Source organism: Cinclus cinclus, unplaced genomic scaffold (genome assembly GCF_963662255.1).
Source record: "Cinclus cinclus unplaced genomic scaffold, bCinCin1.1 SCAFFOLD_336, whole genome shotgun sequence".
NCBI classification, from domain to species: domain Eukaryota; kingdom Metazoa; phylum Chordata; class Aves; order Passeriformes; family Cinclidae; genus Cinclus; species Cinclus cinclus.
The window spans coordinates 1-15,453 of NW_026912050.1; the positions used below are offsets into that span (position 1 = coordinate 1).

The window sequence follows — 15,453 nt, forward strand, 5'->3', positions numbered from 1 at the left end:
TTTTTCCCGGGGATTTTTGGGATTTTTTTAGAGGATTTTTTTTTGGATTTTTCCCGGAGATTTTCGGGGATTTTTTCCATGGAATTCCAGTTGGTTTTATTTTTTTGGTTTTTTTTTTTGTTGTTTTTGTTTTTTTTTGTTTGTTTGGTTTTTTTTTTTTATTTTCCTATGGAATTCCAGAGATTTGTAGGATTTTCCCCAATTTTACCATCCAGACCATGGAACATCATCGATCCCACAAAATTCCTATGAATTCCCAGAATTTTGGGCAAAACCCAATAGGAATTTGGGGGGTTTTTTTTGGTTTTTTTTTTTTGTTTGTTTGTATTTTGTTTTTTTGTTTGTTTGTTTTTGTTGTTTTTTTTTTTCTTTTTTCTTGGAATTCCTGATTTTTTCTATGGAAATCTCTGAGGTTTTTTTTTTTTTTTTTCACAATGGGATTGTGGGGGTGGAAATTCCGTGAATTTTGGGAATTTTGGGAGAATAATTCCACGTTTTCCCTCCCTCAGGAAGGAAAATGGGAAGCAGAGAAAGTGATTGAGGTGCCCAAGAAAAAAGTCCAGGGATGGCTGCTCCCAGAAATGCCAGGTCAGTGGGAAAAAAATTGGGAAAAATTTGGGAAAAATGGAGAAAAAAATTGGGGAAAATTTGTGGGAAAAATGGGGGGAATTTGGGGGAAAATGGGGGAAGAAATGGGGAAAAATGGGGAAAATTTGGGGAAAAAAAAGGAAAACAATTGGGGGAAAATTGGGGAAAAACTGGGAAAAAATTGGGGAAACTTTGAGGAAAAATTGGGGGGAAATGGGGGAAAATTTGGGGAAGAAGTGAGGAAAAAATGGGGAAAAATTGGGGAAAATTTGGGGAAAAAAGGAAAACAATTAGGGAAGAAATGGGGGAAAAATGGGAAAAATGTTGGGAAAATTTGGGGAAAATTTGGGGAAATTTGAGAAAAAATTGGGGAAAAAGTGGTGAAAATTTGGGGGAAAAATGGGGGAAATTTGGGAAAAATTGGGGGAAAATGCGGAAAAAAAGGGGGGAAAATTGGTGAAAATTTGTGAGAAAAAAGGAAAACAATTGGGGTAAATTTGGGGAAAAATTGGGAAAAAATGGGGAAAAAATGGGGTAAAAATTGGGGAATAAATGGGGAAAAACAATGGGGAAAATTTGGGGAAAAATTAGGGAAACTTTGAGGAAAAATTGGGGGGAAATTGGGGGGAAAATTGAGGAAAAATTAGGGAAAAATTGGGAAAAAATGGGGAAAATGTTGGAAAAATTTGGGGGAAAATGGGGGAAATTTTGGGAAAAATTGAGGAAAATTAGGGAAAAATTTGGGGAAATAATGGGAAAATTTTGGGGAAAATTTGGAAAAAAAGTTGGGCAAAAATTTGAGGAAAATTTGGGGGAAAATGGGGAAAATTTGAGAAATAAATGGGGAATTATTTTAAGGACTTTTTAAAATTATTCTTTTCCGGATTTTTTAGGATTTTTTTTTTTTTTTTTTATTTTCGAAATTTTTGGGTTTTTTTTTTTCATTATTATTATTCTGGATTTTGGGGGGGATTTTTTTTTTTTTTTTTGTTTTTTTGGTGGGGTTTTATTTGTTGGGTTTTTTTTTTATTTTGAGGATTTTTTGTGGGGTTTTTTGGGGGGATTTTTTTTGGTTTTTTTGGGTTTTTTTTTTGTTTTTTTTGGGGTTTTTTGGGGGGTTTTTTTTTGTTGTTTTTTTTGGGTTTTTTTTTTTGGTTTTTTGGGTTTTTTTCTGGATTTTTTTGGGGTTTTTTTTTGGGTTTTTTTTTTTTGGGATTCTCCCTGATTTTTTTTTTCCCCCCCTCTGGCAGGTTTGATCACAGATATCCTGATTTCCCTGGATGATAAATTCCTTTATTTCAGTAACTGGATCCACGGGGACGTGCGCCAGTACAACATCACTGATCCCAAAAACCCCCAAACTCGTGGGGCAGGTGAGCCAAAAAAAAAAAAAAAAAAACATTCCTAAAATAATTCAACATATTCCCCAAAAAATCCCACAAAAAAGTCACCCCAAAAAAATCCGTCGAAAAAATTCACCAAAAAAAAAAAAAAATTCCACAAAAAATCCACAAAAAAATCCACCCAAAAAAAACCCCTGAAAAATCCCCGAAAAATCCCTGAAAAATCCTTAAAAAAATTCCCAAAAAATCCTCAAAAAATTCCCAAAAAATCCCCAAAAAATCCTCAAAAAACCCTCAAAAAATCCTCAAAAAAAAATCCCCAAAAAAATACCCAGAAATTCCCAAAAATTCCCCAAATAATTCCAAAAAAATCCTCAAAAAATCCCCAAAAAATCCCGCCAAAAAGTCCCCCAAAAAAATTCCAAAAAATCTCCCAAAAAATCCCAAAAAATTCCAAAAAAATCCCCGAAAAATCCTCAAAAAATTCCCAAAAAATCCCAAAAAATCCCCAAAAAAATCAAAAAAAAATCCCAAAAAAATCCCAAAAAATCCTAAAAAAAACCCTCAAAAAAATACCCAAGAAATTCCCAAAAAATACTCAAAAAATTCCCAGAAATTCCCCAAAAATTCCCTAAAAAAATCCCAAAAAAATTCCCAAAAAATCCTCAAAAAAACCTCAAAAAATCCTCAAAAAATCCCCCAAAAAATCCTTAAAAAAATTCCCAGAAGTTCCCAAAAAAAATTCCCCAAAAATCCCCAAATAATTCCAAAAAAATCCTCAAAAAATCCCCCCAAAAAAACCCCAAAAACTCCTGAAAAATCCCAAAAAAATCCTCAAAAAATTCCCAAAAAACCCCAAAAACTCCTGAAAAATCCAAAAAAAAAAATCCTCAAAAAATTCCCAAAAAATCCAAAAAAAATTCCCAAAAAATCCTCAAAAAATTCCCAAAAAATCCCCAAAAAATCCTCAAAAAACCCTCAAAAAATCCTCAAAAAAAAATCCCCAAAAAAATACCCAGAAATTCCCAAAAATTCCCCAAATAATTCCAAAAAAATCCTCAAAAAATCCCAAAAAAATCCCGCCAAAAAGTCCCCCAAAAAATTCCAAAAAATCTCCCAGAAATTCCCCAAAAATTCCCTAAAAAAATCCCAAAAAAATCCTCAAAAAATTCCCAAAAAATCCCAAAAAATCCCCAAAAAATCAAAAAAAATCCCAAAAAAATCCCAAAAAATCCCAAAAAAAACCCTCAAAAAATACCCAAGAAATTCCCAAAAATACTCAAAAAATTCCCAGAAATTCCCCAAAAATTCCCTAAAAAAATCCCAAAAAAATTCCCAAAAAAATCCCAAAAAATCCTCAAAAAAACCTCAAAAAATCCTCAAAAAATCCCCCAAAAAATCCTTAAAAAAAATTCCCAGAAGTTCCCAAAAAAATTCCCCAAAAATCCCCAAATAATTCCAAAAAAATCCTCAAAAAATCCCCCCAAAAAAACCCCAAAAACTCCTGAAAAATCCCAAAAAAATCCTCAAAAAATTCCCAAAAAACCCCAAAAACTCCTGAAAAATCCAAAAAAAAAATCCTCAAAAAATTCCCAAAAAATCCAAAAAAAATCTCAAAAAAATCCTCAAAAATTTCCCAAAAAATCCCCCAAAAATCCTCAAAAATCCCCAAAAAATCCACAAAAATTCAAAAAAAAAATCCCCAAAAAAATCCAAAAAAAATCCCCCAAAAATCCCCAAAAAATCCCAAAAAATCCCCCAAAAATCCCAAAAAAATCTCAAAAAAATCCTCAAAAAATCCCGAAAAAATAAAAAAAAATCCCAAAAAATCCCCCAAAAATCCCAAAAAATCCCCAAAAATCAAAAAAAAAATCCCAAAAAATCCCCAAAAAATCCCCAAAAAATCAAAAAAAAAAATCCCCAAAAAATCCCAAAAAATCCCCAAAAAATCCAAAAAAAATCCCCCAAAAATCCCCAAAAAATCCCAAAAAATCCCCCAAAAATCCCAAAAAAATCTCAAAAAAATCCTCAAAAAATCCCCAAAAAATAAAAAAAATCCCAAAAAATCCCAAAAAATCCCCAAAAATCAAAAAAAAAAAATCCCAAAAAATCCCCAAAAAATCCCCAAAAAATCAAAAAAAAAATCCCCAAAAAATCTCAAAAAAATCCCAAATAATCCCCAAAAAATCCCAAAAAAATCCAAAAAAATCCCCAAAAAATCCCAAAAAATCCCCCAAAAAATCCCCCCAAATTCCCAATTGCTGCTTTTTTATTTTTCCCTCTTTCCTTTGGATTTCTGGATAATTTTTCCATGGAATTCCCAGGTTTTTTTGGGAGGCAGCATCAGCAAAGGGGGAGCTGTGACCGTGCTGGAAGATCAGGAATTGCAGGAGCAGCCCGAGCCCTGCGTCATCCAGGTGAGAATTCCCACATTTTTGGGGGCTTTTCCCAAATTTTGGAAATTTTTCCCAATTTTTTAAGTGTTTTTTCCTCAATTTTTAGGGATTTTTTCCTCAATTTTTAGGGGGTCTTCCCGAATTTTTGAATTTTTTTCCCGAATTTTTGAAATTTCCCAAATTTTTGGGGGCGTTTTCCAAATTTTTTGGGGGATTTCCCAAATTTTGGAAATTTTTCCCAAATTTTTAGGGCTTTTTTCCTGAATTTTTTGGAATTTTTTCCTCAATTTTTAGAGATTTTTTTCCTCAATTTTTAGGGGGTCTTCCCGAATTTTTGAATTTTTTTCCCGAATTTTTGAAATTTCCCAAATTTTTGGGGGCGTTTTCCAAATTTTTTGGGGGATTTCCCAAATTTTGGAAATTTTTCCCAAATTTTTAGGGCTTTTTTCCTGAATTTTTTGGAATTTTTTTCCTCAATTTTTAGAGATTTTTTTCCTCAATTTTTAGGGGGTCTTCCCGAATTTTTGAATTTTTTTTCCCGAATTTTTGGAATTTTTTTTCCCAAATTTTTGGGGGCTTTTCCCAAATTTTTTGGGGGCTTTTCCCAAATTTTGGAAATTTTTCCCAATTTTTTAAGTGTTTTTTCCTCAATTTTTAGGGATTTTTTCCTCAATTTTTAGGGGGTCTTCCCGAATTTTTGAATTTTTTTCCCGAATTTTTGAAAATTTTTTCCCCAAATTTTTGGGGCTTTTCCCAAATTTTTGGGGATTTTCCCAAATTTTTTGGGGCTTTTCCCAAATTTTGGAAATTTTTCCCAAATTTTTAGGTGTTTTTTTCCTCAATTTTTAGGGATTTTTTTCTCAATTTTTAGGGGGTCTTCCCGAATTTTTGAATTTTTTTCCCGAATTTTTGGAATTTTTTTTCCCAAATTTTTAGGGCTTTTTTCCTGAATTTTTTTGGAATTTTTTCCTCAATTTTTAGGGGGTCATCCCAAATTTTTGAATTTTTATCCCGAATTATTTTTCCCAAATTTTTGGAATTTTTTTCCCAAATTTTTGGAGCTTTTCCCAAATTTTTGGGGGGCTTTTCCCAAATTTTAGAAATTTTTCCCAAATTTTTAGGGTTTTTTTCCTCAATTTTTTGGGATTTTTTTCCTCAATTTTTATGGGGTTTTCCCAGATTTTTGAAATTTTTACCCCAAATTTTAGGGCCTTTTCCCATAGTTTTGCAATTTTTTTCCCAAATTTTTGGGGCTTTTCCCAAATTTTTGGGGATTTTTCCCAATTTTTTAGGGTTTTTTTTCCTCAATTTTTAGGGATTTTTTCCTAAATTTTTAGGGGGTCTTCCCGAATTTTTGAATTTTTTTTCCTGAATTTTTGAATTTTTTTTCCCAAATTTTTTGGGGCTTTTACCAAAATTTTGGGGTTTTTTTTCCCAAATTTTTTAGGTTTTTTTTTTTCTTCAATTTTTAGGGCTTTTTCTCAAATTTTTAGGGTTTTTTTTTCCCAAATTCTTTGCTAATTATCCCAAATTTTTTGGATTTTTTCCCAAATTTTTAGGAATTTTTTCCCAAATTCTTAGGAGTTTTTCCCAAATTTTTTTTTTTTTTTTTTTTTTTTTTCCCCAAATCTGGGATTTGGGAACTTGCCAGGATGGTTTGGAGGCAAAAAAAAAATCCCCAAAAATTCGATTTTTTTGCCCCAAAATTTGGGTATTTTTTTCCCAAAATTTGGGAATTTCACCCCAAAATCCAGGATTTGGGATTTCCCTGGATGGGATTTTGGGAATTCCAGGGGAAGGAGATCCCAGATGCTGCAGCTCAGCCCGGACGAGCGCCGTGACAAAAAATCAAAAAAAATCCCCAGAAAATTCAATTTTTTTTCCAAAAATTTGGGAATTTTTTGCCCAAAATTTGGGAATTTCTGCCCGAAATCCGAGATTTGGGATTCCCCGGATGGGAATTTTTTGGGAATTCCAGGGGAAGAGGATCCCAGGAGGGCCCCAGATGCTGCAGCTCAGCCCGGACGAGCGCAGTGGACAAAAAACTCAAAAAAAATCCCCAGAAAATTCAATTTTTTTTGCCCAAAATCTGGGAATTTCTGCCCGAAATCCGAGATTTGGGATTCCCCGGATGGGATTTTTTGGGAATTCCAGGGGAAGAGGATCCCAGGAGGGCCCCAGATGCTGCAGCTCAGCCTGGACGGGCGCCGGCTCTACGTGGACCTCGTCCCTGTTCAGCTCCTGGGACCGGCAGTTCTACCCCGAGCTGATGACGTGAGCGGATCCCAGTTAGACCAGTTAGACCAGTCAGACCAGTGTGAACCCAGTTAGCCCAGTGTTAGCCCAGGGTTAGCCCAGTTAGACCAGGGTTAGCCCAGGGTTATCCCAATTATCCCAATTATCCCAGTTACCCCAGTTTATCCCAGTTATCCCAGTTACCCCAGTTACCCCAGTTACCCCAGCTATCCCAGTTATCCCAGTTACCCCAGTTACCCCAGCTATCCCAGTTACCCCCAGCTATCCCAGTTACCCCAGTTATCCCAGTTATCCCAGTTATCCCAGTTACCCCAGCTATCCCAGTTACCCCAGCTATCCCAGTTACCCCAGTTATCCCAGTTACCCCAGTTACCCCAGTTAACCCCAGCTATCCCAGTTATCCCAGTTATCCCAGTTACCCCAGTTACCCCAGCTATCCCAGTTACCCCAGTTATCCCAGTTACTCCAGTTATCCCAGCTATCCCAGTTATCCCAGTTATCCCAGTTATCCCTGCTACCCCAGCTATCCCAGCTATCCCAGTTATCCCAGTTATCCCAGTTATCCCAGTTATCCCAGTTATCCCAGTTACCCCAGCTATCCCAGTTACCCCAGTTATCCCAGTTATCCCAGTTATCCCAGTTTACCCCAGTTATCCCAGTTACCCCAGCTATCCCAGTTATCCCAGCTATCCCAGCTATCCCAGTTATCCCAGTTACTCCAGTTATCCCAGTTACCCCAGTTATCCCAGTTACCCCAGCTATCCCAGTTATCCCAGTTATCCCAGTTATCCAGTTACCCCAGTTTATCCCAGTTACCCCAGCTATCCCAGTTATCCAGTTATCCCAGTTACCCCAGTTATCCCAGTTATCCCAGTTACCCCAGTTATCCCAGTTATCCCAGCTATCCCAGTTATCCCAGCTATCCCAGCTATCCCAGTTATCCAGTTACCCCAGTTACCCCAGTTATCCCAGTTACCCCAGCTATCCCAGTTATCCCAGTTATCCCAGTTACCCCAGTTATCCCAGCTATCCCAGTTATCCCAGTTATCCCAGTTATCCCAGTTACCCCAGTTATCCCAGCTATCCCAGTTACCCCAGTTATCCCAGTTATCCCAGTTATCCCAGTTACTCCAGTTATCCCAGTTACCCCAGTTACCCCAGTTATCCCAGTTACCCCAGCTATCCCAGTTATCCCAGCTATCCCAGCTATCCCAGTTATCCCAGTTACTCCAGTTATCCCAGTTATCCCAGTTACCCCAGTTATCCCAGTTACCCCAGCTATCCCAGTTATCCCAGTTATCCCAGTTACCCCAGTTATCCCAGCTATCCCAGTTACCCCAGTTATCCCAGTTATCCCAGTTATCCCAGTTACCCCAGCTATCCCAGTTATCCCAGTTATCCCAGTTATCCCAGTTACCCCAGCTATCCCAGTTATCCCAGTTATCCCAGCTATCCCAGTTATCCCAGTTACCCCAACCCTCCCATATCCCACACCCCATTTATTCCTCTTCCCAATCCCATTTATTTCCATCCCCCAAATCCCTTTTTCTTTTTTTTTTTTCATTTCTTTTTCCCCTTCCCCAAACCCCTCTTTTCCATCCCCCCTCCCCCCCGAATCCCATTTATTTCTTTCTTTATTTCTTTATTTAAATTCCATTTATTTTCGCTTTCATCATTTCAATCCCCGTCCCCAATTATTATTTATTATTATTTTTTTTATTTAATTATGATTTTTTTTTTTAATTTTATTGTTGTTCTTTCCCAGGGAGGGCTCGGTGCTGCTCCAGGTGGACGTGGACACGGAGAGGGGGGGGCTGATCCCAAATCCCAAATTCCTGCTGGATTTTGGGAAGGAGCCCGGGGGGCCCTGCCTGGCACACGAGGTGCGGTACCCGGGGGGGGACTGCACCTCTGACATCTGGGTCTGAGAATTCCCAAAAAAAACACCCGACAAAAATCGGGAATTCTCTGGGGTTTGGGAATGATGGGGGAGCGCACCTGGGACACCTGGGGGGGAGAATTCCCAAAAAAACCCGACAAAAATCGGGAATTCTCTGGGGTTTGGGAATGATGGGGGAGCGCACCTCTGACATCTGGGTCTGAGAATTCCCAAAAAAAAAACCCGACAAAAATCGGGAATTCTCTGGGGTTTGGGAATGATGGGGGAACGCACCTGGGACACCTGGGGGTGAGAATTCCCAAAAAAACCCGACAAAAATCGGGAATTCTGTGGGGTTTGGGAATGATGGGGGAACGCACCTGGGACACCTGGGGGGGAGAATTCCCAAAAAAACCCGACAAAAATCGGGAATTCTGTGGGGATTTTGGGAATGATGGGGGAACGCACCTGGGACACCTGGGGGTGAGAATTCCCAAAAAAAACCCGACAAAAATCGGGAATTCTGTGGGGATTTTGGGAATGATGGGGGAACGCACCTGGGACACCTGGGGGGGAGAATTCCCAAAAAAACCCGACAAAAATCGGGAATTCTGTGGGGATTTTGGGAATGATGGGGGAATGCACCTGGGACACCTGGGGGGGAGAATTCCCAAAAAAACCCGACAAAAATCGGGAATTCTGTGGGGATTTTGGGAATGATGGGGGAACGCACCTGGGACACCTGGGGGGGAGAATTCCCAAAAAAAACCCGACAAAAATCGGGAATTCTGTGGGGATTTTGGGAATGATGGGGGAACGCACCTGGGACACCTGGGGGGGAGAATTCCCAAAAAAACCCGACAAAAATCGGGAATTCTGTGGGGATTTTGGGAATGATGGGGGAACGCACCTGGGACACCTGGGGGGGAGAATTCCCAAAAAAACCCGACAAAAATCGGGAATTCTCTGGGGTTTGGGAATGATGGGGGAGCGCACCTGGGACACCTGGGGGTGAGAATTCCCAAAAAAAAAATGACAAAAATCGGGAATTCTGTGGGGATTTTGGGAATGATGGGGGAACGCACCTGGGACACCTGGGGGGGAGAATTCCCAAAAAAAAAAAAGACAAAAATCGGGAATTCTGTGGGGATTTTGGGAATGCACCTGCGGAGCTGTCGATGATCCTGGGAATTCTCTGTGATTAATTCGTGGGGAAAAAAAAATGGAATAAAATCGTGGAAAAATAAAAAAAAAAAAGAAACGGGAATGAAATGGAGATGAAATAGAAATGAAATGGGGATAAAAATTTGGGGGAAAAGGGGAAAAAATTGGGATGAAAGAGGGGGGGAAATGGGAATAAAATGGGGAAAAAATGGGGATAAATTTGGAATAAAATGGGCATAAAATGGGGGAAAAATGGGAATAAAATGGGGATAAAGTGGGGATAAAATGGGGGGGGATGAGGGAAAATTGGGATAAAAGGGAGGGGAAAATGGGAATAAAATGGGGAAAAATGGAGATAAAATAGGGGAAAATGGGGGGAAAATGGGGAAAAAATGGGGATAAAATAGGGGAAAATGGGGGGAAAAAATGGGAATAAAGTGGGGATAAAATGGAGATAAAATGGGGATAAAATGGGGGAAAAATGGGAATAAAATGGGGATAAAGTGGGGATAAAATGGGGGGGATGAGGGAAAATTGGGATAAAAGGGAGGGGAAAATGGGAATAAAATGGGGAAAAAATGGAGATAAAATGGGGATAAAATGGGGATAAAATGGGGGAAAATGGGAATAAAGTGGGGATAAAATGGAGAATAAAATGGGGATAAAATGGGGGAAAAATGGGGGAAAATGGAGATAAAATGGGAATAAAATGGGGATATAATGGGGGGGATAAGGGAAAATTGGGATAAAAGGGAGGGGAAAATGGGAATAAAAATGGGGAAAAATGGGGATAAAATAGGGGAAAATGGGGGGAAAAATGGGAATAAAGTGGGGATAAAACGGAGATAAAATGGAGATAAAATGGGGGAAAAATGGGGGGAAATGGAGATAAAATGGGAATAAAATGGTGAAAAAATGGGGATATAATGGGGGGGGATGAGGGAAAATTGGGATAAAAGGGAGGGGAAAATGGGAATAAAATGGGGGAAAAATGGGGAAAAAATGGGGATAAAATGGGGATAAAATGGGGAAAAAATAGAGAATAAAATATAAATTAAATAGGGATAAAATGGGGGGGAAATGAGGAAAATTTTTTATTTTTAATTTTTTTTGTTGTTGTTTTATCCCGGGATTTTTATTTTTAATTTTTTTTTTTGTTTGTTTTGTTTTGTTTTATCCCGGGATTTTTTATTTTTAATATTTTTCTTCTTTTTTTTTTTTTTTTTTTTTTTGTTTAATCCCGGGATTTTTTGTTTTTGTTTTTGTTTTTTTTCCCTCCCCCGGAAAATGAGGCTCGGGAAACTGCGGCTGATGCAGGAAAAAACTTTATTGAGATTTTGGGAAAAGCAGAGCCGGGATAGGAACGGGACAGGGAATGTCCCGGGATAGGGACAGGGGTGGGACAGGGAATGTCCCGGGATAGGGACAGGGAATGTCCCGGGATAAGGACAGGGATGGGACAGGGAATGTCCCGGGATAGGGACAGGGAATGTCCCGGGATAAGGACAGGGATGGGACAGGGAATGTCCCGGGATAAGGACAGGGGTGGGACAGGGAATGTCCCGGGATAGGGACAGGGGTGGGACAGGGAATGTCCCGGGATAAGGACAGGGAATGTCCCGGGACAGGGAATGTCCCGGGATAGGGAATGTCCCGGGATAAGGACAGGGAATGTCCCGGGACAGGGATAGGGAATGTCCCGGGATAAGGACAGGGAATGTCCCGGGACAGGGACAGGGGTGGGACAGGGAATGTCCCGGGTTATCCCAGGAACAGCCGCGGGTCCCGGCGCTGCTTTGCCCGGAGCGGGATCGAGATTGCAGCGGGAACGGGAACCCCAAACCCGGGATATCCCCACATCCCATCACCCGGGACACCCCAAACCCGGGATATCCCCACATCCCATCACCCGGGACACCCCAAAACCCGGGATATCCCCACATCCCATCACCCGGGGACACCCCAAACCCGGGATATCCCCACATCCCATCACCCGGGACACCCCAAACCCGGGATATCCCCACATCCCATCACCCGGGACACCCAAACCCGGGATATCCCCACATCCCATCACCCGGGACACCCCAAACCCGGGATATCCCCACATCCCATCACCCGGGACACCCCAAACCCGGGATATCCCCACATCCCATCACCCGGGACACCCCAAACCCGGGATATCCCCACATCCCATCACCCGGGACACCCCAAACCCGGGATATCCCCACATCCCATCACCCGGGACACCCCAAACCCGGGATATCCCCCACATCCCATCACCCGGGACACCCCAAACCCGGGATATCCCCACATCCCATCACCCGGGACACCCCAAACCCGGGATATCCCCACATCCCATCACCCGGGACACCCCCAAACCCGGGATATCCCCACATCCCATCACCCGGGACACCCCAAACCCCGGGATATCCCCACATCCCATCACCCGGGACACCCCAAAACCGGGATATCCCCACATCCCATCACCCGGGACACCCCAAACCCGGGATATCCCCACATCCCATCACCCGGGACACCCCAAACCCGGGATATCCCCACATGCCGCTCCCGGGCTCGCTCCCTCAGGCCAGGGGCTCGCATTTGCAGTCGCCGCCGGGGAAGCGAATCTCGTGCGCCAGGGCACGGCCGTGCGGCTCCTTGCCGAAATCCACCAGGAAGTTTTTGTTCACGGCCAGCCCGCCCTTGTCCGTGTCCACGTCGAGCTGCAGCATCACCGAGCCCTCCCTGCGCGGCCACAGCGGCGGCTCGTGGCGACTGCGAGCCCCGGGAGCCGGCCCGGAGCCCGCCCGGAGCCGCTGCGGACAGCGCCAGAGCCCGCCCGGGGCCCGGGGGGGACAGCGGGTGGGACCGGGGGGGAGCGGGGGGCGACTTCGGGGGGCATGGGGGCGAGTCCCGGGGGGATGGGGGCGAGTCCCGGGGGATGGGGGCGAGTTCAGGGGGGATGGGGGCGAGTCCCGGGGGGATGGGGGCGAGTCCCGGGGGATGGGGGCGAGTTCAGTGGGGATGGGGGCGAGTTCAGGGGATGGGGGCGAGTTCAGTGGGGATGGGGGCGAGTTCAGTGGGGATGGGGGCGAGTCCCGGGGGGGATGGGGGCGAGTTCAGTGGGGATGGGGGCGAGTTCAGTGGGGGATGGGGGCGAGTCCCGGGGGGATGGGGGCGAGTTCAGTGGGGATGGGGGCGAGTTCAGGGGGTCGGGAGCGAGTTCAGTGGGGATGGGGCGAGTTTCAGGGGGGTCGGGGTCCGGTTCGGATCCCAAATCCCCTGGACTGGGTCAGGACGGGTTCGGGGTCGGGTTTCGGATCCCAAAATCCCCTGGACTGGCTCAGGACGGGTTCGGGGTCCCTTCTCCCCCCCAGATCCCCCCGGAGCAGCTCAGGGCCGCGCCCGCCCAGTCCGGGACCCCCTTAGGGCTGAGCTCAGCCCGGGCTCTGCTCAATCCCGGCCCGGCTCGGGGGGGTCCCGGCCCCTTGCCCACCCCCTCCCCGGCCCGGGGGCGCCTTTTCCCGGCGGGAATTCTCACTTGAGCAGGCTGGGGTAGAACTGCCGGTCCCAGGTGCTGTAGAAGGAGTTGGTCACGTAGAGCCCGCTTCCGTCCAGGCTCAGCTGCAGCGCGGCGGGGCCGCCGAACACGCGCTTGCACTGGGACACACGGCTGGGCTTACTGGGAGCACTGGGGGAACCGGGGGCACTGGGACAGGGGGCTGGGGCGCTGGGGACACACGGACTGGGAGCACTGGGGGCACTGGGAGCACTGGGGGAACTGGGAGCACTGGGACACACGGACTGGGAGCACTGGGGGCACTGGGAGCACTGGGGGAACTGGGAGCACTGGGGACACACGGACTGGGAGCACTGGGGGCACTGGGAGCACTGGGACACACGGACTGGGAGCACGCTCTCAGGTGAGCACTCACGCTCTCAGGTGAGCACACACACCCTCAGGTGAGCACTCACACTCTCAGGTGAGCGCTCACACCCTCAGGTGAGCGCTCACACCCCCCCAGGTTCACCCACCCCCGCTCCCACCCCCACTCCCAGTCCCCCCAGTCCCTCCCAGTCGCCCCCCAGCCCCAGCCCGCTCACCTTGACCACCAGCGGCTCGGGCTGGCCCTTGAGCTCCTCGTCCCTGCAGACGCTCACGGGGCCCCCCTCGCAGGATGCTGCCCCCCACGAAACACCTGCAAGGCACGGGGGGGCTCACGAGCGTTCCCCGGCACTGGCCCCCGCTGGCCCCGCTCGCCCCCCGGGCCGGGGGCTGCCCCTCACCTGCCCCACCAGCCGGGGCTTGCAGTTCCTGCCCAGCTCGTACTGGCGGATGTCCCCCGTGCAGCCAGTTGCACACGTACAGGAACCGGTCGTCCGGGCTGATGATGAGATCGGCGATGAAGGCTGCGGGCACAGCCGGGGCTCAGGGGACACGGGCAGCACCGGGGAGGGGTGGGGGGGACACGGGAATGGGGGGGATTTGGGATGGGGGAGACACGGGAATGGGGGGGACACGGAATGGGGGGGATTTGGGATGGGGGAGACACGGGAATGGGGGGGACACGGGAATGGGGGGGATTTGGGATTGGGGGGGGACACGGGAATGGGGGGGACACGGGAATGGGGGGGATTTGGGATGGGGGGGAACACGGGAATGGGGGGGGACACGGGAATGGGGGGGGGGGCACGGGAATGGGGGGGATTTGGGATTGGGGGGGGGACACGGGAATGGGGGGGGATTTGGGATTGGGGGGGGACACGGGAATGGGGGGGCACGGGAATTGGGGGGGACACGGGAATGGGGGAGATTTGGGATTGGGGGGGACACAGGAAATGGGGGGGATTTGGGATTGGGGGGGACACGGAATGGGGGGGGCACGGGAATGGGGGAGATTTGGGATTGGGGGGGGGGACACAGGAATGGGGGGGATTTGGATGGGGGGGGGGGACCACGGGAATGGGGGGGGGCACGGGAAGGGGGGGGGACACGGGAATGGGGGAGACACAGGAATGGGGGGGATTTGGGATTGGGGGGGATTTGGGATGGGGGGGGAGATGGCATTGTGGGAGATGGGATTTGGGGAGTCAGGCAGGATTTGGGTTCAGTCAAATTTGGGGTTACTGAGGGTTTGGAAACAGCCAAAATCTGGGCTGAGCTGGGCGTGGGAGTCAGGCAGGATTCGGAGCCCGGCAGGTTTGGGGTCTCTCAGCAGGATTTGGGGGGCACCCAGCAGGATTTGGGGTCTCCCAGCAGGATTTGGGGGCACCCAGCAGGATTTGGGGTCTCCCAGAAGGATTTGGGGTCACCCAGCAGGATTTGGGTGTCTCCCAGCAGGATTTGGGGTCGCCCAGCAGGATTTGGGGTCTCGCAGCAGGATTTGGGGTCTCCCAGCAGGATTTGGGGGCACCCAGCAGGATTTGGGGTCGCCCAGCCGGCTCTGGGGTGCCCCACGGAGCTCTGGGCTCCCACGGGGCTGTGCCCGGTGCCGGGGCCGCGGGGCCAGCGGCGGTGCCGGCCCCGAGCCCACACGAACCTGGCATCTTGGGCATGATCCAGCCCGACACGTCCTTGGCCGGGATCCGGATCACCTCCTCCACGGCCCAGTTCTCTCTCTGCACAGGGACAGCGAGCGCGCTCGCCGACGGCACCGGCCCGAGCCGAGCCGCGTCCAAAGGGATCGTCCCCATCCCGATCCGGGCCACAAGGGGCGACCCCGTCCTGTCCCAGCCCCGCTCCCGATCCGGAGCCCAACGGGATTATCCCGGTCCCGATCCCATCCCGGTCCCGATCCCATCCGATCCCGATCCCATCCCGATCCCG

General features: G+C 46.7%; 1 protein-coding gene across 1 annotated transcript; it reads left to right on the plus strand.

Annotated features, from left to right (window-relative positions):
* Nucleotides 1-6: 6 nt before the first annotated feature.
* LOC134057112 (methanethiol oxidase-like) lies at nucleotides 7-8,527 on the plus strand. Its single transcript, XM_062514136.1, is given in 7 exon segments — nucleotides 7-588; nucleotides 1,839-1,942; nucleotides 1,944-1,961; nucleotides 4,256-4,348; nucleotides 6,482-6,547; nucleotides 6,549-6,601; nucleotides 8,349-8,527. Coding segments are annotated over 7 exon segments (651 nt in total). The 5' UTR covers nucleotides 7-434; the 3' UTR covers nucleotides 8,512-8,527.
* The last annotated feature ends 6,926 nt before the right edge of the window (nucleotides 8,528-15,453 follow it).